We start from the raw sequence: 20,741 nt of genomic DNA, 5'->3' as shown, positions 1-20,741 counted from the left end.
TTCCCATTCTTGAAGAAAAGTTCATGTTTAAAGATAGTTGTAAGTTTAAAAGGAATTAAATATTGTCAAAAATAGAAAGTTTCCAGAAAGTGTTTCTTACTGTTTTCCCTTCTCTTCCCTCTCTCTCTGTAGTGTCAGAAATATTCTTTAGATCAAGAGGTCATATTTACGTTGTTTAAAGTTGGCATGGCAGTGAATACTATTTCAGCCGTACTTTATAAATAAGAAAATTCAAACTATCCTGTGGGCTTAACATAGGGTAAATAACAACACAATTTGTTAACTAGATGGATGGTGGTTTATTTATTACCAAGTCAATGGACATAAAAAACACAGTGGTGTTAAAGAAGAGGCAGAGAAGTGAAACTTGAGTAATTTGGGGTGTCCAGTAATTTGATGATTGTTCCATACTTGCATTTATTCCAGTTTTACTCAGTTCTTTGGAATTGCTGCTTTTCCTGTTTAGAAATCCTTGTCTTCCCTAGCCTGCCTTCCCGGGCCTTCCCCTAAAAACTTTTAAAAGTCTCCTAAGATAGCATCGACGGAACAGGCACATCATTTTCTCCTTGCCCCTGTCAGTACTTCTAGAAAAGTAGCTTCATCTAAAAATATCAACATTCCCTTACATACACAATCATTTCATTTGTTGTCATTTGCTCAAAATCTTTTGTTGTCTTTAGTGTAAATTAAGCAGTGAATATTCCTTATTCTACTTAGAAAGTGCCTGTCCAGTTGTGTCCATTTGATTTACTTGGGTCCCTTAGGAGGAAGTTCTACAGTCCAAATTATGCTGCACAAATCGCTTATTTCTCTTCTAGATATCATGTTTATTAATATTTAATATCCTTTTAAATGGCTAATATTATATAAGGACTGGCTGTAAATAGGCTTTGAGTCAGCTAAGTTTGTTTTTGGTTGTACCTCCCTTTTGGGGGGGGGCACTGATAAGTTTTTACCTTTCCAGCTAAGTGCCTCTTAATTTAGTTGATACCCATATCAAAGTATTATTCTATGAGTGTACATAGTGGATGAAGGGTTCTAAGAATTGTCACATACTCAAATTTAGCAGTATGTTTGTGCAGCATGGTTTCCAAGTTGCTGAGTTCTTCCAGGTGTCACTGAGGGCTGAACTGTGGAAACAGAATGAATTCATTTAGGTGCTCCCCAAACTGGAATCATTTCTAGAATGTTTTGCCACCATATATGTAGACATAATAATGAAATGAATTTGAACAGTATTCCTCTTCTCAATTTTGGAAACTATTATTAAATGTATTTATAAATTAACAGTGGATTTAAATGATTTTTTGAAAGCTCTGAAATGAGCACACTGAGTTTCTTACAGTTTGGAAAAAAAGGCAGTTTTAGACAGGAAACATCTTTATTTAGTGCTGTTTCTTATAAATGATTTGTATTCTGAATTAAGTGGTTTCTTTGAGATTTAAGATTCATTTAGTAGTTTCAGAAAATTCTTGGATCTTACAAAAGTATTATGTTAATTTGTGGTCACAAAAAATGAATTGTAAATACTATTCAGCTTCTTTATTAAAATGATTTATTTTCATATAATTTGAACCTGGTGGACCATTTCTCCCCTAGTGACTTTTAATAAATAATTTAAAATTTACTTGAGTTTTCATTCTTTACATTAACTTGCTCTCATCCCGTAAATTAAAATACACTATATTTCATATAGTCAGAGATTTTCCTGCCCAGTTTCTGATAGAAAATATTTCTTTGAAAGAGAGCAGTTATTTTGATATTTCTCCAAATCAGTAAATTCTAAGCTCAAAGTCCTAAAGAGAAAGGATTGAGGTGTAAAGTGAGGCCAGAGTACCTGTAGAACAGAGATGTTGCACTTGGGTTGGCAGAAGGGTGTTAGCTTGCTTTAGTCTTACTCTTATGTCACTATTGCCATCCACTTCCTTGCAAACACACATCTACTTCAATCAGTCCCTTGAAAGATTGTCAAAGCGGGGAAGAGGAGGTTACTGAATTAATGGTGGCCCTTTTCCCACCAGGATCATTGTCCACATTTTAGGGTGCTGTTCCGCCATCTTTAGTTGGCTTGTAGTTTTTTTATTTTAAATCACTCAGAATGGTTTCTAGTGTGAAATGTGAAAAAGAAACCATAAAATACCACACTTGGATATCTTACTTGCGCTTAAAAAAAAAACAAAACAACAACAAAAAAACCCTAACAATTTGAGTAAATCTTTTATATCTGATGAAATTTTCAAATTGAAGTATATATAGTACACCATGATTGCACCAAGTATTGCCTTTTTTTCCCCCACTGAGAATTGCAGACACTGGGTTTAGAATGCTGTATTTCTTATTCTTGGTTGTGGATTTCTATATCAAGCTTTATCCCACAACTGTAGAGTCAGTCAGAAGCAATGGCTGGATTCCTGTGAAAGCAGACTTAAATCTAGGCTTCCTTGGATCTCCAGCTTGGAATTTTCTATTGTCAGCACTAAATCACAGGCACATTTTTCAACTTTTGTTTTTGGTTGGAGGTGGTACCCAGCTTAAAATTTTGGAATTGGGTTACCCACCATCAGTTTATTTTAAAAGTAAAATTACTCTTTATCCATAAATAAACTTTAGAAATATTTTTTCAACACCTGTAATTTTTTTCTCATCTTCAACAGTCACAGTTGCAGATTATATTTCTAGAGCTGAGTCTCAGAGCAGACAAAGAAACCTCCCAAGGGAAACTTTGGCTAAAAACAAGAAAGAAATGGTAAGGAGAATTTAACCTGTAGGTTTTGTTGTTTTTGTTTTTTGGGTTTTTTTTTTTTTTGGTTCTGTTTTGGTTTTTTGTTTTGGTATGGTTCAGCTTTATTTTTACTTCTTGACTTACTGTATGATCGATCACTTGTTTCCCCAACTAGACAAATAATATTTTAAAGATTACTCTTGATTTTGTTCTTGGCCCCAGGTAACTGAAGATATGCATGCTTGAGCCTGGAATACTTTTCATTTAGAATTCCAAATAGCATTTGTAAAATTCAGTCTACCCAGAGATATTGGGCATAAAGACTGTTGGCTTAATTTGGGGAGCAATAGGCTATATACCTCTTCTCAGTGATGGATGTAGACCTTTTTTAAGTTTCAATTCTTTAAATGCTTTAATGTAAATGAGTTTCAAAAAAAAAAAGGTGAGTAAAATAGGTGTTTATTTGCTTAGGGTAACTTTATATCTTTTACATGGTGAGCTTTCCAGTGGTTAAAATTAGGTTCAAGTTTTCAGTAAACAAGTACAGATGCTTCTGTGATTTAGCCCTGCTAGGTACTAGAGATAGAGTTGAAAGACAATAGAGGTGGAGTACATTGGTACATGCTTTGAAAACTTAAGAACATTTTAATCCTTTGATCCAATGTGGTTATGAAACTAAAATGATTTATTAGCTAATTAATGTTTATATAGCTGTTTTCCTCCTCAGCTGTAGATTTCATTTATAAAGAAGTTGAAAAAGTTGTCTCCCTTTGGCAGGCAAAAGATGTGATTGAAGAGCATGGTCCTTCAGAAAAGGCAATAAATGGCCCAACTAGTGCTTCTGGCGATGAAATTTCTAAGCTACAGCGTACTCCAGGAGAAGAAAAGATTAATACCTTAAAAGAAGAAAACACTCAAGAAGCAGCAGTCCTGAATGGTGTTTCATAAACTGAAGAAGTTCCTAGTTTACAGTTCTTTTACATTACATTTTACAATAGTGCTTGTACAAGCTTGCCAAAGATAGAATATGGATCGCCAGTCTTTACATCGCACTTTCAGTTCCTCCATTTGGAATTCAGAAAGGGGAGGGATCCTGAAGAAATCATATGTTAAACATACTTTGACACCTACTGTGTTATAAAATATATCATCAGATGTGCCTTGAGAATAGTATATGTAACATTAAAAAAAGTTGCTGGCTATAGGAAATGTTATTTTGTTTTCAAAATATGGCAGAGATGGGGGGAAGTGGGTGGGGTGGGATCCCTAACGTAATATTCTTTATGAAAGCATTTAGCTGCTTTTGTTACATTTTTAATAATATGCAACCACTTCTTCACCTGAGGAAAACTAGAATGAAATGCAGTCTAAAATATTTTGCACTGAATTGTAATTTCTCCATTAGTTTAGTCTGGAAACTGGTCTGTTTTAATGTGTTTTTTAAATGCTGTATGTAGAGGAAAATCTGCAGACCACTGGAATACATTTGTTAAACTCTCATCTGCAGGGACACTGGGTGATATTGGCAGTGACTGTTCTACATTGAGGCTTTGTTTGGTTTATTTATTAAAGTGTACAGTATTTAAAAATCAAACATAGCTTTAGTTAAAACACTAAGCTGAATTAGTCATGTCCATTTCAGACATAACCTGAACTACTGAAAAGATCAATTTCCAGGAGGTTTATTCTGTATAAAAAGTACATGTTAGTCTTCAGTAGAGTATCTTTCCTTTTTTCTTTTCCTTTTTTTTTTTTTTTTTTTTTTGATTTTGGTTGTTTGATGTGCAATATGTTTTTGTATGCAGGTAGTAAATAAACTTTGATCTTCCATTTGCTGATTAACTTTCTACTTTTTATACCAATTGTAGCAAAGTAGTTGGAGCTAGTAATAGGCCTAGAATAGTTAATGTGATTGCTTTTTAAAAAGCATTTATACTTATAAATAGTATTAAAATATTAATTGGTTAATCATTTTGTAATATATCCTCTGAAATCTTAGCACTTAAAATTTAGTGTTAGAATAGATTGGCTTAGGGAATTGATCATACATTTGATACAGTAAAATCTTTATAATCTTATCAAAGGCAACTTTCGGAAGGCAATGGGGTAAAATCCAGAATTTTGCTTTGGCCTTTGATAATTAAAAATTATTTTTATAAAGAAGCATGGTGAACAATTTTTAAATAAGAAACAGACCATTAACTTAGTTTTTGATTCTCAAGGAAATAATTTTGAAGGTTGTCATATTAATGATTGTATTTTTTGTATGTATTTTAGCCACATGGCTTAACTTTAGGAAGATAAAGACTTTGCATAAAGTGTGTTCAGAGTGACAATGATAAAGTAATTATGCAGATATATGTGAGGTCATATCAAATGTGGATTTACTGGAGGGTTCCCCCCCCCCCATAGAAACACATAGACCACTGAGCAAGAAAGAGGCATTTCTGTCATTTGGTGTTTGAAGTGTTTTTTATGTGCATAAACTGTCTTAATTTGTTATGTGCATAAAACTATTAAAGTGATTTTAGTTAATTTATGATGACTGAAAGACAATTGAAGGTACTGCTAAAATGTAATATTTGCCAGGTCAGTGTCCATATAGCCCCAGACCTCAAATTTATTATCATTGCAGTTAAGATGTGATGGTATTAAATGCTTTTTCCTAAAACCCTAGTAACAGAATTTATAAGATGTGGTATGAATAGGGCAATCCTTGCATTTTGAGTAACAGTATCAATAATTTCATATCCTGATTTTTAAAAACTTAACCCACAGACATCTTTTTTAACCATGAAAGGTTAGAAGTAAAATTGTTGGCTTTTTTTTCTTTGTTCTCTTCAGTAACAGGGTTACAGATTAATTACAAGGTATGAGAATTTTCATTAATTCCCAAATTGGTAAATATGGTATAAATAGTGATTTTTCATTTTCTTTCATATAGAATAGATTCACTAAGATCCTTCTTCCATTAAGATTGTTTCATTGAGAAAGTAACATAAAACCATCTTAGAAAATGGGCATAGTACAAGCAGTTCTTTAGTAGAATAACCATATTCTAGGAAATAAGTATCAAGATTTCATTATTTACAAACGACTAAACCTAATAATGCCTTGTGTACTGTAGAACCATAATAAGCTTGCTTTTTTTTTTCCTTCTTAAGAAGAGAGCGAGAGGGGGGAGGGAGGAGCAGAGAGAATGGAAGAGAGAATTTTTAAGCAGGCTTCACACGGCCAGCACAGAGCCTGATGGTTTGATCTCATAACCTTGAGGTCATGCCTTGACCTGAAATTGAGTCAGATGCTTAACTGACTGAGCACCCAGATACCCCCATAATAGGCTTTTCTTGGGGGTAAATACTCTGATTTAGAAGTGAAAAGGCCCACTCCCCGAAGGTAGTAACCATTTGATTCAGGTAGCCTTCCAAATTATCTTGAGAGGGGTGCATCTTTTTTGGCTACTTCTACACCAGTTAGATAAGGTGTTGCTATGGGAAGACTTACTGGTAAGTTAGGACGTGCTAAAAGACACTTAAGCAAAAATAAAAAACAAAGGTCTTGTGCAGCCCTCAATTGTTTCAGTATAGTTAGGTGAAATCACGGAAACTTACTAAGATTACATGGAGGCAAAAACCTTTTCCTGAAACTTTGGGAAGCCTAGTATTCTTGTTTGGCATCAACTTATTTTTCATAGATTTTATTTTTAAGTCATGTCTATACCCAGTGTGTGACTCTCAGTCCTGAGAGTGAGTCACATGCTCTACCGACTGAGCTAGCCAGGTACCCCTGGCATCACCTTTTTAAAGCCTTCAGTGGGTCTAAAACTTTTGCAAAATGGTGTAAATGAGTCTTTGTTGATAGCTCAGTCACTGTTGGTAAAATTATAAATTGTGTATTTTAATGTGGAGTTGAGAAGCAGCACATCAAACTGGTGAGGTTCATGAAAACCTAACAGGCATTCCTTAGAACCAGGCTGAGGGAGATCATTTAAATGATTTTGCAAAAGTACAGGTATATATAGGCAAGTAAAGTAACCTGAGAATAGATAACACTAAGCTAGTGAGGAAGAGGCAAAGTAGCTAGTATTTTATTGTATTCCAGGTCTCTATGTCAGCCATTCTTTTGTAGCTGGGATCCATCACCTTATGCTGAGTCACAGGTGTTTTTGTAGCTGTTGTTTTCTGAGTCGAGTGTGTAACTTGAGAAAGGTCTCTGCAGAGTTGGCATATAAACTGTTGCAGTTAGCTTGGGAAATTGTACCGTTTGTCTTCACAGATTTGCACTTTGAGGTTGAAACCAACCTAGTTAGTTTTCTCATAGGCAATGTCTACAATATAAGAACAGATGAATGGAAAACTAGCTATAATGCAGTAAGTCCTACATCGGATGGTGGTTATTGGAATGAGGGTAAAGGAAACTTTACATTTGGATTTTCTAGAAGGCCTCAAGGAACTTGAATTTGAACTGGATCTGTGTGTTTGACAAAATTCCAAAAGGCAAAAGGATGTTTGATGAGAAGCCTCACTGTTTGCTATCTTTGCTGTTATGGTTTGGATCCCCGATACCTTTTATAAGGATATCTGGTATACTGAATTTGGTGACTCCTTTTTAAAATTTTTAGTTATTAGGAAGTGTTCTTGAATGGATAGTAGTTAAAACCTTTGATGACATTTGGGTTTTATTTCAGGATCTGCAGTAAAGCAACAATCAGTCTGTAATAGTTAAACTTTGGCAAGTGGTAGTTAATTTGAAGTTGCACTCAACTCTTGGTTGAAAATAGGTCAATTTTGTTGAGCCATACGAAATTGCCAGTAGTTCACCATTTTTGACCCAGGAAAGTGGCAGTTAGTTTCCTATGGCTCAACCTAAATATATTTTTAAATATGATCATTTACTTTAGAAATCCAAGCAAAAGCCTAATCATCCAGAAAGTCCTTTATTTCTTGATGAGGCATGTACATTCTATAAGGAAATATATTAATTTTGTAAGAAGGGTTTATCAGTGGATTGCTTTAGATTCAGAATCATCTGTACTTTCTGTATTACTACTTCAAGTACTCAAGGTATAGGCTATAATGCAGGCTATAATCTTTGTAAGAGGATTTCTACCAGTCCATTTGGCTTGCCTCTTCCTTTGATAATTTGAAAATTGTAGGTATAGGTGTACAGAATTGGGAGTTTCTATATACCTAACCCAGACGTTTTCCAACTATGTTGTATGCAATCTAAAGACAAAAAAAGCAAGGACAAGATTATTTTTCACTGACATTCTCAGTCTTAAAGCCCCACTATTAAGTATACTAGTGAATAGCTTCTTAAATTTGTGTTTCAGTGATTGGTATGTTTTTCTTGGGGGTGAAATTATAGGGATATTTTCCAAATACTTTGTACCTCTTGGACTGTCAAAAGAAGCTACTCATTTTTTTTTTTTTAAGAGTATTAAAACAATTTCCCATAGTTTTTGTAGATAGACCAATTTAATTTGTCTTGTTGCCTGGAGCTTACGCCTCAACCTGGTTGAGTTTCATTTTTCAACCTGCCGTTTACTTGGTTGTAAAGAAGAATGTAAACATTATGTTTGAAATTCCATTAATTGTAACTGTACTAAAGTAACAGCAAGTGCTAACATTCCAGATTATACCTTAACACTGGACTATGGACCTTGTCATTGGGTCAGGAATAATTTTAACACTGGGTAGAAGCTCTTCCTTTTTTTTTTTCTTCCTTAAAGATTTATTTATCAGAAAGAGTGGGAGAGAATCTTCAAGCAGACTCCCTGCTGAGCATGGGGCTTGATCCCACAAACCCATGAGATCATGACCTGAGCTGAAACCAAGAGTTGGATGCCTAACTGAGCCACCCAGACGCCCCTGGATAGAAGCTCTTCCTATAGCCTGTTGCTAAGGTAACAGTTAGCTATAAACAGACACACTGTACCCTAAACAACAGTGCCAAAATAAAAAAGCAGAGCTTAGGTCATTTAAGTTTCCTGGTATCAAGGTTACTCTCAGTTCAGGATTCTTTTTAGAACCAAAACCCACTCTAGCATTTTAAATAGTGTTTTTGTACTTTACTCAAATTTAAATTTTTTTCTACCCTACTTTTCTCCGATTGAAATAATTCTGTATTCTAGCCAGAAGTGTGGAAACTTAAAACCTGACTTGTCAACTCTAAATGAAGTATTCTGCCTGAGTGAATTTTTTAAAGAATTCTGATGTAAGGTTTTGAGGTAGGGCATACATTTTTCAATAGGCTGAATATAGCTTTTTAGTGTGGCACAGTTCAAAATGCTTAGGGTTTTACTCTTGTGTTAAGATGTTAGTTAACCAGGGCCCCTGGGTGGCTCAGTCGTTAAGCGTCTGCCTTCGGCTCAGGTCATGATCCCAGGGTCCCGGGATCAAGCCCCGTGTCGGGCTCCCTGCTCAGCGGGGAGTCTGCTTCTCCCTCTCCTACTCCCCCTGGCTTGTGTTGCCTCTCTCGCTGTCTCTCTGTCAAATAAATAAAATCTTTAAAAAAAAAAAAAGTTAGTTAACCTAATATTTTCCAATTAGTGGTTTTCTGGCTGCCTTTTACCCTTTTTTTGTTATAAACTAAGGTTAGCAGAGAAAACCTTACAATCAGGCTTTGTAATTAGAATATATGCGTATTCCACCTGTTTTCATACAAGTTTTCAATCATTTCTTGAATGGTTTGGGTGTTCTGGGATACTGATTTGTATAACTAGACTTTTTTTTTTTTAAATGCTTCCATAGGTATTCCCATCATTTGGGAAACAGTTGAAGGCAAGAGAATTTTCCTAAAATTCTAAGAGTGGGAAAAGATTTAACTTCCAGGACCGCTCATTATAGCCCACTTTTATCACCAGCAAAGCAGTTTTTACAAAGCAGCACAGGACTCATAGTAATGTCAACCCAGAGGCAGTGAAGGCAAAATGGAAGGGACAAAGTAGGGGAACTAAATCTCTGGTATGCCAGATCTAACATTAAGGCTGTGGACAGGAATTCCCCATAACCTACCTGAATAATTCAGGACTAATAAAGAGAGAACCATGTTACAAATGAACAGAGTAAATTGGAGAAGACCCCCCAGGGCTTGCTTAGAGTTTCATTAGCTGTGTAACCTCTGAAATAATTTGCTCTTTTTGTTTCCCTACCCATAAAATATGGAGGAACCATCAACTTTTTTTTTTCTTTAAGTTGGCCATTAACAGATGGGGAGGCAGAGGCCTAACCACGTGTAGTGTACTCAAAGTTGCCTGGCTATTACTGCCCAAGTTTGACTTGAAACCTGCATCTCCTATCTCTCAGTGTTGTGTGCGTACCTTCCTCCCCCTTGAAGAAAAAAAAAGTCTGAGTACCTACTGATAAAAAGGCCCCACGGTAAAGGTGTAATGACAGCTCTCAGACTTGAGCATTCATTACCACCAAGGAAAACATGCCTGGTTATCAGATTTCTGATAGGTTATCACAGGTTAACAGCATGGACTTTAGGTTTAAGAAAGATCAGCCTTCTCACCCAGAATATTGTTTTGGGCGTTACTTCACTATTGTTTCCTTACTTGTAAAACATACTTAAATGCTTACTTAGCACAATGCTAGTATACTGTAAGTAGTCAATAAATGTTAACATTAGACATCAACTATTTTGTTAAAAAACACTTAAAGATGAAGGCTCTCTTACACAGATCATACTTGCACCAGTTACCAACTATGATCTGGAGCCCTCACACAGGTGACTTTTTCCCAAGAAAAATGGTAGGTTTGGTTCATAATCTACAATGAAATGTGGATTCTTCTACTTAAAGGTAAGCCTAGAGGAAATAAAACTGATTACTGAAAAATGTGCTCTGTTCTCCTTACTGTTATTTGAAAGCATTTTTCATTATCTTAATAGTTGTCTTAGAACAGGTGTGCTATTTGCATTAAACACCTGAAAATATACCCACTACACGAAGTTTTCCCTTTTAGGGCCAATGCTTGATTGTCTCTGGGCATATTAGCTCATATTTCCTATTTGTCTTTCAAAAATTTGCTTTTAAGTTATAATTGATAATCTCTTAAGGAAACTTTTGATTAGTCCAGAAGACTGAAACAAAACATTAGTAAGTCAAAATAGTTGATCCTCATTATTAGCAGATTCCTTGTTAGCAAATTCACAATCACCCAACACCCAAAGTGATGCTTGCCTTGTTTCAGTTACCATACTGTAAATAAGCATTCCTTCTGTGGTCCAGTTAATGCTAAGTTTTTCATATTTTTGTGCTTATTGGTGATTTTCCTGTTTAAGATGGCCCTCAAGCCTAGTGAAGTGCCGCCTAATGTTCCTAAACACAAGAAGGCTGTAATGTAATGACAGGAGTTAGTGTTGGTTGCAAGTTTAACGTTAATGAATCAACAACATTAAGGTCTTTAAATAGAAACACATATAAAACAAGGTTATATATTGACTGGTTGATAAAAACATGACCCAGAGGGTCAGAGGAACCTTTATTTCCCCTATGAACACATGGTTCAGTATTTTCTGATTTCAGTGTTTTCAGTAACTTCATAGAACATTACTACTTTGAATAACAGAGTGTACCTTCATAGCCCTTCTCCCTAGAAATAACTAAAAAGATTTATCTTACATAAAAGCCATGGCTGCCTTAAGCTGGTGCTTTCTCCTACTCTAAATCATAACAAGTAGACTTGATCAGATTTTAAGGAAACGGGAAAATAAACGGCAGATATAACCCAAATCTGAAGTGCCGGTAAACACATTCCGACACCAAACAGGATTGCCGCCACTATTTTGATCTTAACTGACCTTGAAAGTCTTGTGTTCTCCATTAATTAGAACTTTTAAGATGACGTGAAGTAGGTAGTATACTTTATCATCTTACAGCTAAAGATAACATTCCTGCTGGTGGCCGCAGACTTTTACTTCAGATGTTTTTACAGGTCCTCTAGTTAAGATCCTTCTATATTTTATGTTAGACCAATTATAGTAAGCCAATTTACCCATAAACGTTATTTAAATATATGAGTTTATAAATTCTCCAATAGTCCATGCTATTTTCCATAAATGAGAGCATTTCAGTTTTTAGTTTTGCTAATTGTGTTTAAGCTTGGTCATAACAAATGCAAAAACTTACTACATAAAAAAACCCCAATAATTTATAAACTTTGTTTCTTTAAGTGGCTAGTTCAATATATTGTAAATATTTCTTGATTAAAAACAAGACCTCTACTGTCAAACCTTATGCTGTTAACAATTTTTAATGTATGAAATCTAAATTCTGCCAGTTATATATATAATTAGATATATTTCTTAGATCAAAGTTGTGGCTAAACTCACTTTTAAAATTTAAGGTTCCAAGCAGTGGGGTTGGTTTTCTCAACTTTGAGCAGCCTTTTCTCCCAATAGGATGAATCCCTCCTATAACAACCTATGCAAATTTCATCCTAATATCACATTGTATTTTAATTACCAATTTTTCACTATCCCATTAGATTGGGGGCTCCTTCAAAGCCAGAGACGGTCTAATTTCTATTCAAGTGGTATCTGTAATTACTGAATGTTAAATCTCCAAATATTCTGTAATCTCATTTAAAATCCTCACATTCAAAGAAGAAACTTCTATCAAAGCTTTGGTTTAGTTTGTGCCAAATCATTCTTAAAATTTGTAGCTTTGAGGCATTTTATTATAAAAAGCTAGCACTTGTATACATAAACTAACAAGAACTTAAAATTCATCACACATTTACTTCATTTTTTAGCTTGACCTTCTAGTAAATCTTTAGCTTCATTGATTTTGGCTGCTATATAAGGAGATCCTCCTATAGGAAGAAAGAAAAAAGGAATAGTTATAATACGGCTTCTCAATTTCTCCTTGGTGAACATTCTTGTTTAAAGGATTCCTATTGCTTATCTGAGAGGTGGAATTAGCAGAAACGGCATTTTGACTTTTTAAAATAACTATGACACAGCAAACAGATGACCAAATGTATGGTAGTATCTTTGACCAATGGGAAATGAAGTAATTCACATGAAGATTTCCACAAAAATGGCACCTTTAAAGACTTAAACTGATAGAAATAGGATTAAAAACCCCCTACATATGTGACCTTGAAATAGTGTAAGTTACTATTTACGATTATGTCATACATGAACATGAATTTATTGTACTATGTTACTTTGAAAATATGTTCTCAGAGGTTTCTGAGCTTTGTTGGAAAGACCCCCCCACTATGATTTGTACTCTTTTTCTGTCCTTCACAGTTTTTCTCTTTTCCTGTTACTAATTGTGCCTTCATAATGTTGGGTGCTCTCCTACTACTACGCTGGAGCACTGATTCTCAAAATGTAGTTCTCAGAGGAGCAAGCATCAACATCCCAGTAAGAAAATACACCTTTGTAGGCTCCATACTACACTTAATGAATCAGAAGCCCTTCAATAATAGAAGCTAAATTTTGTAAAGGAGGCTACTACAGTCCAATACCAAACAATCACAGCCCTGTTTAAAATCAAAACATTCTTAAAAGGGCCTATTCGTTTTTGAGCAGTGGAACAAGGATTTGGGGATCTATATTTTGGTATTCCTAGTAATTATTTGTTTCAACACAGTCAAGTCTGCTTAGAAATAGAAACAAATCTTACAGGTTTCTAGATACAGATAGAAATGGATAATGGATAGAAAAAACTAAATTTTTAGTTTCCTTAACTGAAACTTAACATTTCCTTTAATAATACTGACCCCCCCCCACCAAAACCAGTATTGATAGTATTTAGACTAGAAGTCACATTTATCACTACTGCAGATCTGAAAATGGTAATGTTATCACTACTTTCAAATTACAGTAGTTACTAGATAAGCTTATTCTATAAATTTTTCATTCAGGATTTATTCTTTTAAGACATTGGAAAATGGATGGATCCAGCCTGGGCAACAGTGCTCACACATAGATTTAGGCATTTCCCTTGAAATAGCCAAGAATTAAATATGAAATTATTCCACTAGTAACAATTAGTGACTTAAAAACATGTACAAGAAGAATTTAATGGCTACTTACCCTTGTCTGGGTGGTTTAAAAGCATAATTCGTCGATGAGCATCTCTTATTTTTCCTTTATTGGCAGTAGGGCTAGTTTAAAAAGAAAAAGGTGGAGTTTACTTCTGGATCATATCAAAAAATTGTACATAAAGGCCAATTAAAGATATTGTGAAACTGGAGTCAAGTCAACACAACAATATGAAAAGTGGTTTAGGAACCTCTTCCCTAACATACAAGGATGATGAATCTTCTGAATCAGGGAACTAAATAGCTCCTTAGGAAAGTAAGGCATTCCCTTTTTTTTTTTAAGAGATTTTATTTGAGAGCATGAGAGAGCACAAGTGGGGGTGAGGGGGAGGAGGAGAGGAAGAGGAAGAAGCAGACTCCCCGCCGAGCAGGGAGCCTGACATGGGGCTCGATCATGACCTGAGCCGAAGGCAGACACTTGACTGACTGAGCCACCCAGGCACCCCATAAAGGCATTCATAAAAAATTAGTTGAGGGGCACCTGGGTGGCTCAGTCGGTTAAGTGTCTGACTCGATTTTGGTTCAGGTCATGATCTTGGGGTCCTGGGATAGAGCCGCTTTGGGCTCTGAGCTCAGCACGGAGTCTGCTGCTCCCTCTCCCTCTGCTCCTCCCACCACTCATGCTCGCTTGCTCGCTCTCAAATATTAAAATTATTTGAACTTTATAATCATAAAAGTCCTTTTATTGAAAGGGAAAGCATGTTTAAGTATCTGGAAATGGAGAATTTCACTATTATAGAGAACAACATTGAGCGCTGCAACTGTCGGTTTAAAAGCCTATCTTTCAGTGAATTAAAAAGTGCTTATGTGCCAGTGTGCCTTCTCAATGTACTTTTGTAGGGAGTGTTTAGATCTTACAATGTATGGAACACTATTATAAGTTTTAATAAAAGGTCTTTCTACATTTGCTCATAGCTCTAAGAGTTGTACAAAAATGTTACAAATATTAGAAATTATTTACCTTACGCCTAGTATTAATGCTGCTTCTCGTTTTGTCATTTTGGGTTCAAACCCACCTCTATAATAGCCACCACTGAAGGCCTGAAAGAGGAAATGCATCCGTAAAAATAGATTATTAGAATAAACTGAAAATTGCTAAAAAAGTGTTGAAAATGTTCATAGAAAAATTAAGACATTTCAGAGAACCTTAACTGCAACTCTTACTGCATTTTAGCTTTATAAGTAGCAACGAATATTTTAATGATCATTAAACATCCATTTTTTTTCCTCAGAAAAACTATCTTAAAAATATAAGACAAAAGAACAGTGCCTCAAAGCCAATTCTTAGAATAAAGGGAAGATTATTCCATGTTAGCTATGTTATAGATAAAATTTGATCTAAGAGGGGCGCCTGGGGGCTCAGTCGGTTAAGCATCTGCCTTTGGCTCCGGTCATGATCCCAGAGTCCCGGGATGGAGCCCCACATCAGGCTCCCTACTCAGTGGGAAGTCTGCTGCTCCCTCTGACCCTCCCCCCGTCTCATGCTCTAAGTCTTTAAAATATAATTTAAAAAATTTGATCTAAGAATATATGTTAGAAAAACAAGTGCTTTAAGAAAAGGATTTGGAGATCCTTTCAGATGAGTGGTTCAAGGGTATTTTGAGGGTAAAGGTAACTACTAAAACAAGACTTTAAGATATGTATTGAGAAAATCAGGCTACCAGGTCCTCTGACCTTGTTATGTCAGAGATGATATTGGTAAAATCTACCGTCACCCTATTCTGTCACATTCAATCAACAATAAAAATAAATACTGAACAAGCTGTCACAGCCAAACATCACATCCACTCATACTCTATAGCCTACTTAACTCCAGTGCTACCCAAGAATCTTACTAGGGAGTGCCAGGGCCACACAGTTAAGAATGGATCACTTCAGACCCCTAGATCTCTCCGTGTTTGTCATGCAGAGCAGATAAGGGAAGGCAAGAATTTGGACAAATGCTGCTGAAGTTAACAGTATCTAAACAATAAAGTGATGTAATTTTCATGATACTAGAATTGTGTTAATACCCCAATTCTGTCATACAAAACACTTTTTTAGGGTTAACAATATTACAAAGCTCAGAACTTCTAAGAAAACCCTCTTTGTGGGAAGGAAGAGAAGGGGCCCAAAGCAATCTCTCAGAACTCCACGGATGTTTGGAAATTTACCCTCTTCCAGTGTGACTCTAGGCTTCATATACAGGAATGAGAATTAGCAAAAATGTTTAGTAAGTCTTACAGATTTTGGTAGACTCTGAAAAACTTGTTTTACTTGCGGCTCCATATGTTTCATGGCTTGCAAAACATAACGGCCTAAAAACAAAAGCAATAAACTAATTAAGCAATCTCCAACCTCCCCTACTTCACTTCCACTCCCAAACCATAAACAAACCTGCAAATCCTGCAGCAGCAATGGTCAGTCCAACTGCTACCACTGTACTGGCCTGGTAAGGGGAAGCAGAGTGAATAGGTTACTTCTCGAATTCTCACCCTTCCCTATCGTACCTATTGTCCCACCCCAAACTCATTACAAGTTTTATTTCAAAAGGAGAAACAACTTTTAGGAAGTAAATAGTCTGCCCATGATCCTTTAACTGCAACTTTTATCTCCAATTCGTCGTAAAGGTATGGGATTTTCACTGTGAAAGACAAGAGCGAGTGGATTTGCTTAATTTACTTTTACAACAGTGAAAAAGATCACCCTCCCTCTGAAAACCTCTCACCTCCGGGCAAATGAAACCACATTAATGTTCAATCAAGAACAATGGAAATAAAGTTTCTGCTAGAGAAAGAACTACTTAAAGTCACTGCAGAATTTTGACAACACGTTTCAACGTTAAACGTGGGCTTAACGAGAAGAATAGCTTTTCACAGCGCCTTCGGCACTGTGGCGTCTCACGGTCACTGTACAGAGGCTCCAAATGTATTCAGGAAAAGATGTGTCGGCAAAAGCCAAGGGGAAGGATACAGCAAAGTGGAGAAGGTACTGTGAGGCTGTATCAGAGGAAGGGCAGGTATAATCAAATGCGTTTCCACTCATCACTGAGCCTCGGGGACGACGAACCAGGGACTGGAACCCCCTGTAGAAGGGCCATATGAGAACATAAAGGCCCTCGAGAGTTGAGCCAACAGCTCTGTGTCCTGGAGAGCGTGGCTCTCTGCGGCCCTGTGTCTCCAGCCCAGAGTCGCAATGGGGAGACAACCTCGGCTCCCCTCCTCCGAGGTCGCAACTTGAGATTGAGGCCTGGACCCGAGATCGCTAAGGAGACCAGAAGGCCGCACTCACCATGGCTCTGGCTCGGCTCCCCGGCCTCCACCGAGAGCGCGGTTCATCCCAGCCCAAAGGCCGCAGCCACCAACTCCCACTCCTCTACCAGACACCGACGCGGCCACCACCAGCAGACACAAACCGCCCAGATACGGACGCCCCAGGAAATACGGCAGTAGCCGCCGCAAATAGGTCGGAAAACTGTCGTAAAAGGGGACGCAGTGGGCCAGAGGGAAAAGGTCGCTCAAGCAGTGGGCAGGTGCAGAACACGACTTTAGATTGGTTGATGGGTGGGCGGATTGCCTCCTTGCTTGGGCTCAGAGCTGGGGCTTCTCTGTGTTTTGCCCTTTGCTACCGGGCCGAAGGTGCTTGCAAATTCCTGTGGGGAAAGGTATTGGTGCAGAAGGGCGAGAACAAATACTGTGTAGCCTTACTCAGAACACCGCCCCCGCCCCCGCCCCCCCCCCCCCCACTTTTCAGCAAGTCCATTCGCCTTTCATTGTTTATAACTGTCAAGGGTAATGAATATCCTTAAAAATGCCGTAACAGTTCCACCTTGAAGCCAAATAAATACGCAGCAAGCCAGTATAGCAAATGAGAATATGTCCCAGAAAACCAAAACAACAAACCAAATTGTGTTTCAGGGGTGCTCGGTAGCATTTTCTTATTTAAAATAATTTTATTTTAATTTGTGATTTGACCTTGTATAAATATTTGGGGTTTTGTTTTGTAGAACGGAATTATCACTTCAAAGTCAGTTAATACTCTGATCATGGGATTCCCCAAATCCCAACTGAAAAATGCTATTTAAAATTTCTCTTCCTCTCCTCAAAAACTAAGGTTTGGTTTTGCCATTACAGGGCATCAGTTTCATATATCCCTCCATAAATGCTTGAGAAGAGGAAAGTAATGGAGACAGTAATGGAAGTTTTACAATGTTTGATCAAGTAAGTTCGGAGTTACTTTCCACTTAGAACTTATAAAGTACTAGAAATCGATTTACATTGCAATGAAATTCTGCTTTGATGAGCTGGTTGCATATTAGACAAGTATGCAAATTTGTTGGCCTTTTTTTCCCCATCTGTAAAAAGATTCTGCATTTGGATCCTTAAGAATTCATCTAGCCCTGGGATTTTTGTAATGTAATTTATTGTCAACCAAAATTTCTTATGTATTATATAAAGAATTTTCTATTATGTATATTTTTGGTATGTACAAACTACAGCATATAGGTTGCTTGAGGAACAGGTTAACGTACAGAAGCCCAGTCTCAGGAAACCAGGGATAGGTAATATAGGGAGACACTTGAAGTGGACAAGGCTCTGTTTTTGGAGGCAAGTCAAAGTGGATGTACAACCTAGTTCTGTCACTAGTCGTATGATTTTAGATAAGTTATTTCTGACTCTGAATTTTCTCATTTGTAAAACAAGGGTAATGATGACTACCTCACCAAATTTTTGTGAGGATAGAGAATTATGTACATGGTCTGCTCTGCATGTAATTATCACTCAGTGTGTTGGCCATTATTATGAGGCATGTTGAAGTACAAATTGGTGTGTGGGAGGCCCTCTCAATTCTCATGATACCTCACTCATGGATGTAAGTCTGGTAATCTTTTCCCTTCCCACTAAGGACATGGAAAGAAGCTATAAAAGTAATCTTTTGAAATTTCCATCAACTGATGAATGGATAATCATTCCTTGCTTCTTCTAGCTTCTGATGACTGCTAGCATTCCTTGACTTGTGACTGCATCACTTCAATTTTCAAGGAAGGTCAGTATCTTGAAATCACTCTCTACTCTGTCTTCACATTGGCTTTCTTTGTGTGTAGAATCTCCTCTTCCGTTTGAAGGATCCATATAGTTGCATTTAGGGTCCAATCCTATAATCCAGGATAATCTCCCCATCTCAAAATCCTTAATTTAACCATAGCTGCAAAGACTTTGGTATGTGAGAGGTGAGAGTAGAAAGAAGTGTTCTTGATTGTGCCTTTCAAATACTTTTTGACCATGACTCTTAGTAAGAAATACATTTTATATTGTGACCCAGAGAACTTGAACACAGACACACAGAAACACACACATATGCACACAGAAATACACATTGAATTTAATGTGTATTTATTTAATTATTATTACTTTTTATGACTAGCACATTTTTTTAAGTGCTTCAAAGGCAAACAGAGTTTAGAGCATATAGCAGAGAAAGTGGTAAAGGTTCTCCAATAGAGAAGCTACTACACCAGAGATTTATAGTAATAGGTACAAACTATTCAGACCTCTTAAATAGGAATATTAAAGAATCTTTGAAAGGAAACAAAATCCTATATAATTTGGGGGACAGATCAGCAGCCTCATCAGGTTAGGAAGACTTGACATTGCTAAGTCACTTTCTACATTGATGCTATATTGCCTTCTTCACCTTTCCTTCTTAGTAATCAGTTTATATTCTAGGACAGCTCAGTGGAGTGGCTCATTAATATGCACCCATAGAGCTCTGAATCTAAAGTGCTATGTTCTATTACTAATAGGAATCCAAGTATCAGTGAGATCATTCTTAGGTGGGTATAGCCAGGAATTCCCACGACCACTTACCCTGAAATGAAAACGACACTCTCAAATTAGTTTAAAATGTTATGCACAATCAAAAGTGATTGTTAGAGATGATCTCTCAGAGTGGTGTAACCTATCATTACTTCTAGATCTGTATTAAAAACAGCAAATGAGGGGTGCCTGGGTGGCTCAGTCAGTTAAGCACCTGCCGTCGGCTCAGGTCATGATCCTGGAGTCCTGGGATCCAGGGATCCAGCCCCGTGTCAGGCTCCCTGATCAATGGGGAGTCTGTTTCTCCCTCTCCCTCTCCCTCTGCCACTCCCCCTGCTTGTGCTTGCTCTCTCTCTCTCTCTGTCAAATAAAAAAAATAAAAATAAAAACAGCAAATGACTCAACTAGAACCTGAAAGAAGATAACATAGGACATGAGAAACTATGGGAATACTTAGAATACTAGTAGAGCTGCAAACCTCTTCAGAGAAAAGCCTCCTTATTGACCATTTTGTTAAAACACACTCCTCTGCTCCATTCAGAGCTGAGGAGTTTGCTGAAACCAGAGGTGACTCAGGAAACTGGGTAGTCTCCTGCTTTCTGCCAGTCCAAAGCAAACTGCTGTCTGTCTGCATGTCTTGCATCCTGAGCCCTCAAATAACTGCTCTGCAAAGTTAACAATGTCAGAATTCTAATTTGCATTTCTTGTTCTAAGATATTGTTGGCAGAATGTTTGTGCTTTTCTTTTTAAGAAATTAAAATGAATGTTTAATTCAGCATAGAAAAAAACAGGGAATAAATGTTCAATAAAAGAATAGTTACATAATTTGTTTCATTCTCTGTAAAGTCGACATAATACTAGTACTTCATTGCATTGTTTTAAGAATGAAGTTAGATAATATACGTAAAGCATATAGTATATAAATAACATAACTGCTCAGAGAGCATATTATTTTTACTTCAGCTTATCTCCTCAACCCTGTATTCTCTAATTTAGCCCTTTCCAGCTCAGGTCAAAGTTCTCTAACCTGGCCCCACAATTCCAGAGAGTCTCATTATTCTGTCAATTTTTAGGCTCCAATGAGATGAGATTACTCTGTCAACCCAGTAGATACCAAGGAAACGTGTTCCTCTGTGTCTTATTTCTCACAAAGATGAGTTCTGC

The 20,741-nt window shown here is 36.8% G+C and overlaps 3 protein-coding genes across 11 annotated transcripts in view; 2 read left to right on the top strand and 1 right to left on the bottom strand.

Annotated features, from left to right (window-relative positions):
• The window catches only part of FXR1 (FMR1 autosomal homolog 1), a 57,075-nt gene extending 53,144 nt beyond the window's left edge, over positions 1-3,931 (top strand). For 4 of the 5 annotated variants that reach the window (XM_036095305.2, XM_036095304.2, XM_036095303.2 and 1 more), the window contains 2 exons: positions 2,655-2,746; positions 3,500-3,931. In XM_036095305.2, coding sequence (XP_035951198.1) covers positions 2,655-2,746; positions 3,500-3,670 — 263 coding nt within the window. In that variant the 3' untranslated portion in view covers positions 3,671-3,931. The remainder of the gene's footprint in view (positions 1-2,654; positions 2,747-3,499) is intronic. The other variant, XM_036095306.2, reaches the window with a different exon arrangement.
• On the bottom strand, positions 71-17,240 carry DNAJC19 (DnaJ heat shock protein family (Hsp40) member C19). 5 transcript variants are annotated; one of them, XM_078068762.1, is made up of 7 exons: positions 17,053-17,240; positions 16,159-16,210; positions 16,006-16,079; positions 14,744-14,823; positions 13,775-13,845; positions 12,469-12,540; positions 71-1,130 (listed from the first exon to the last, which is right to left on the bottom strand). In XM_078068762.1, the coding sequence occupies exons 1-6, from the start codon at positions 17,053-17,055 to the stop codon at positions 12,470-12,472; spliced, it is 351 nt and encodes a 116-aa protein (XP_077924888.1). In that variant the 5' UTR covers positions 17,056-17,240; the 3' UTR covers positions 71-1,130; position 12,469. The 5 variants fall into 5 exon arrangements, with proteins under 5 accessions (XP_077924888.1, XP_077924889.1, XP_077924891.1 ...); XM_078068763.1 differs by lacking the exon at positions 71-1,130 and adding an exon at positions 6,787-7,049; XM_078068765.1 differs by lacking the exon at positions 71-1,130 and adding an exon at positions 7,643-7,947.
• An 80-nt stretch (positions 17,241-17,320) lies between these two features.
• The window catches only part of LOC144381347 (uncharacterized), a 785,460-nt gene continuing 782,039 nt past the window's right edge, over positions 17,321-20,741 (top strand). Inside the window, exons 1-3 of the mRNA XM_078068692.1 lie at positions 17,321-17,425; positions 17,895-17,981; positions 18,748-18,807. The gene's annotated coding sequence lies outside the window, so the exon portion shown is untranslated. The remainder of the gene's footprint in view (positions 17,426-17,894; positions 17,982-18,747; positions 18,808-20,741) is intronic.

This window comes from Halichoerus grypus, chromosome 1 (assembly GCF_964656455.1).
Source record: "Halichoerus grypus chromosome 1, mHalGry1.hap1.1, whole genome shotgun sequence".
Taxonomy (NCBI): domain Eukaryota; kingdom Metazoa; phylum Chordata; class Mammalia; order Carnivora; family Phocidae; genus Halichoerus; species Halichoerus grypus.
Note: the sequence above shows the minus strand (reverse complement) of the source record. Positions and strands in the feature narration are given on the sequence as shown.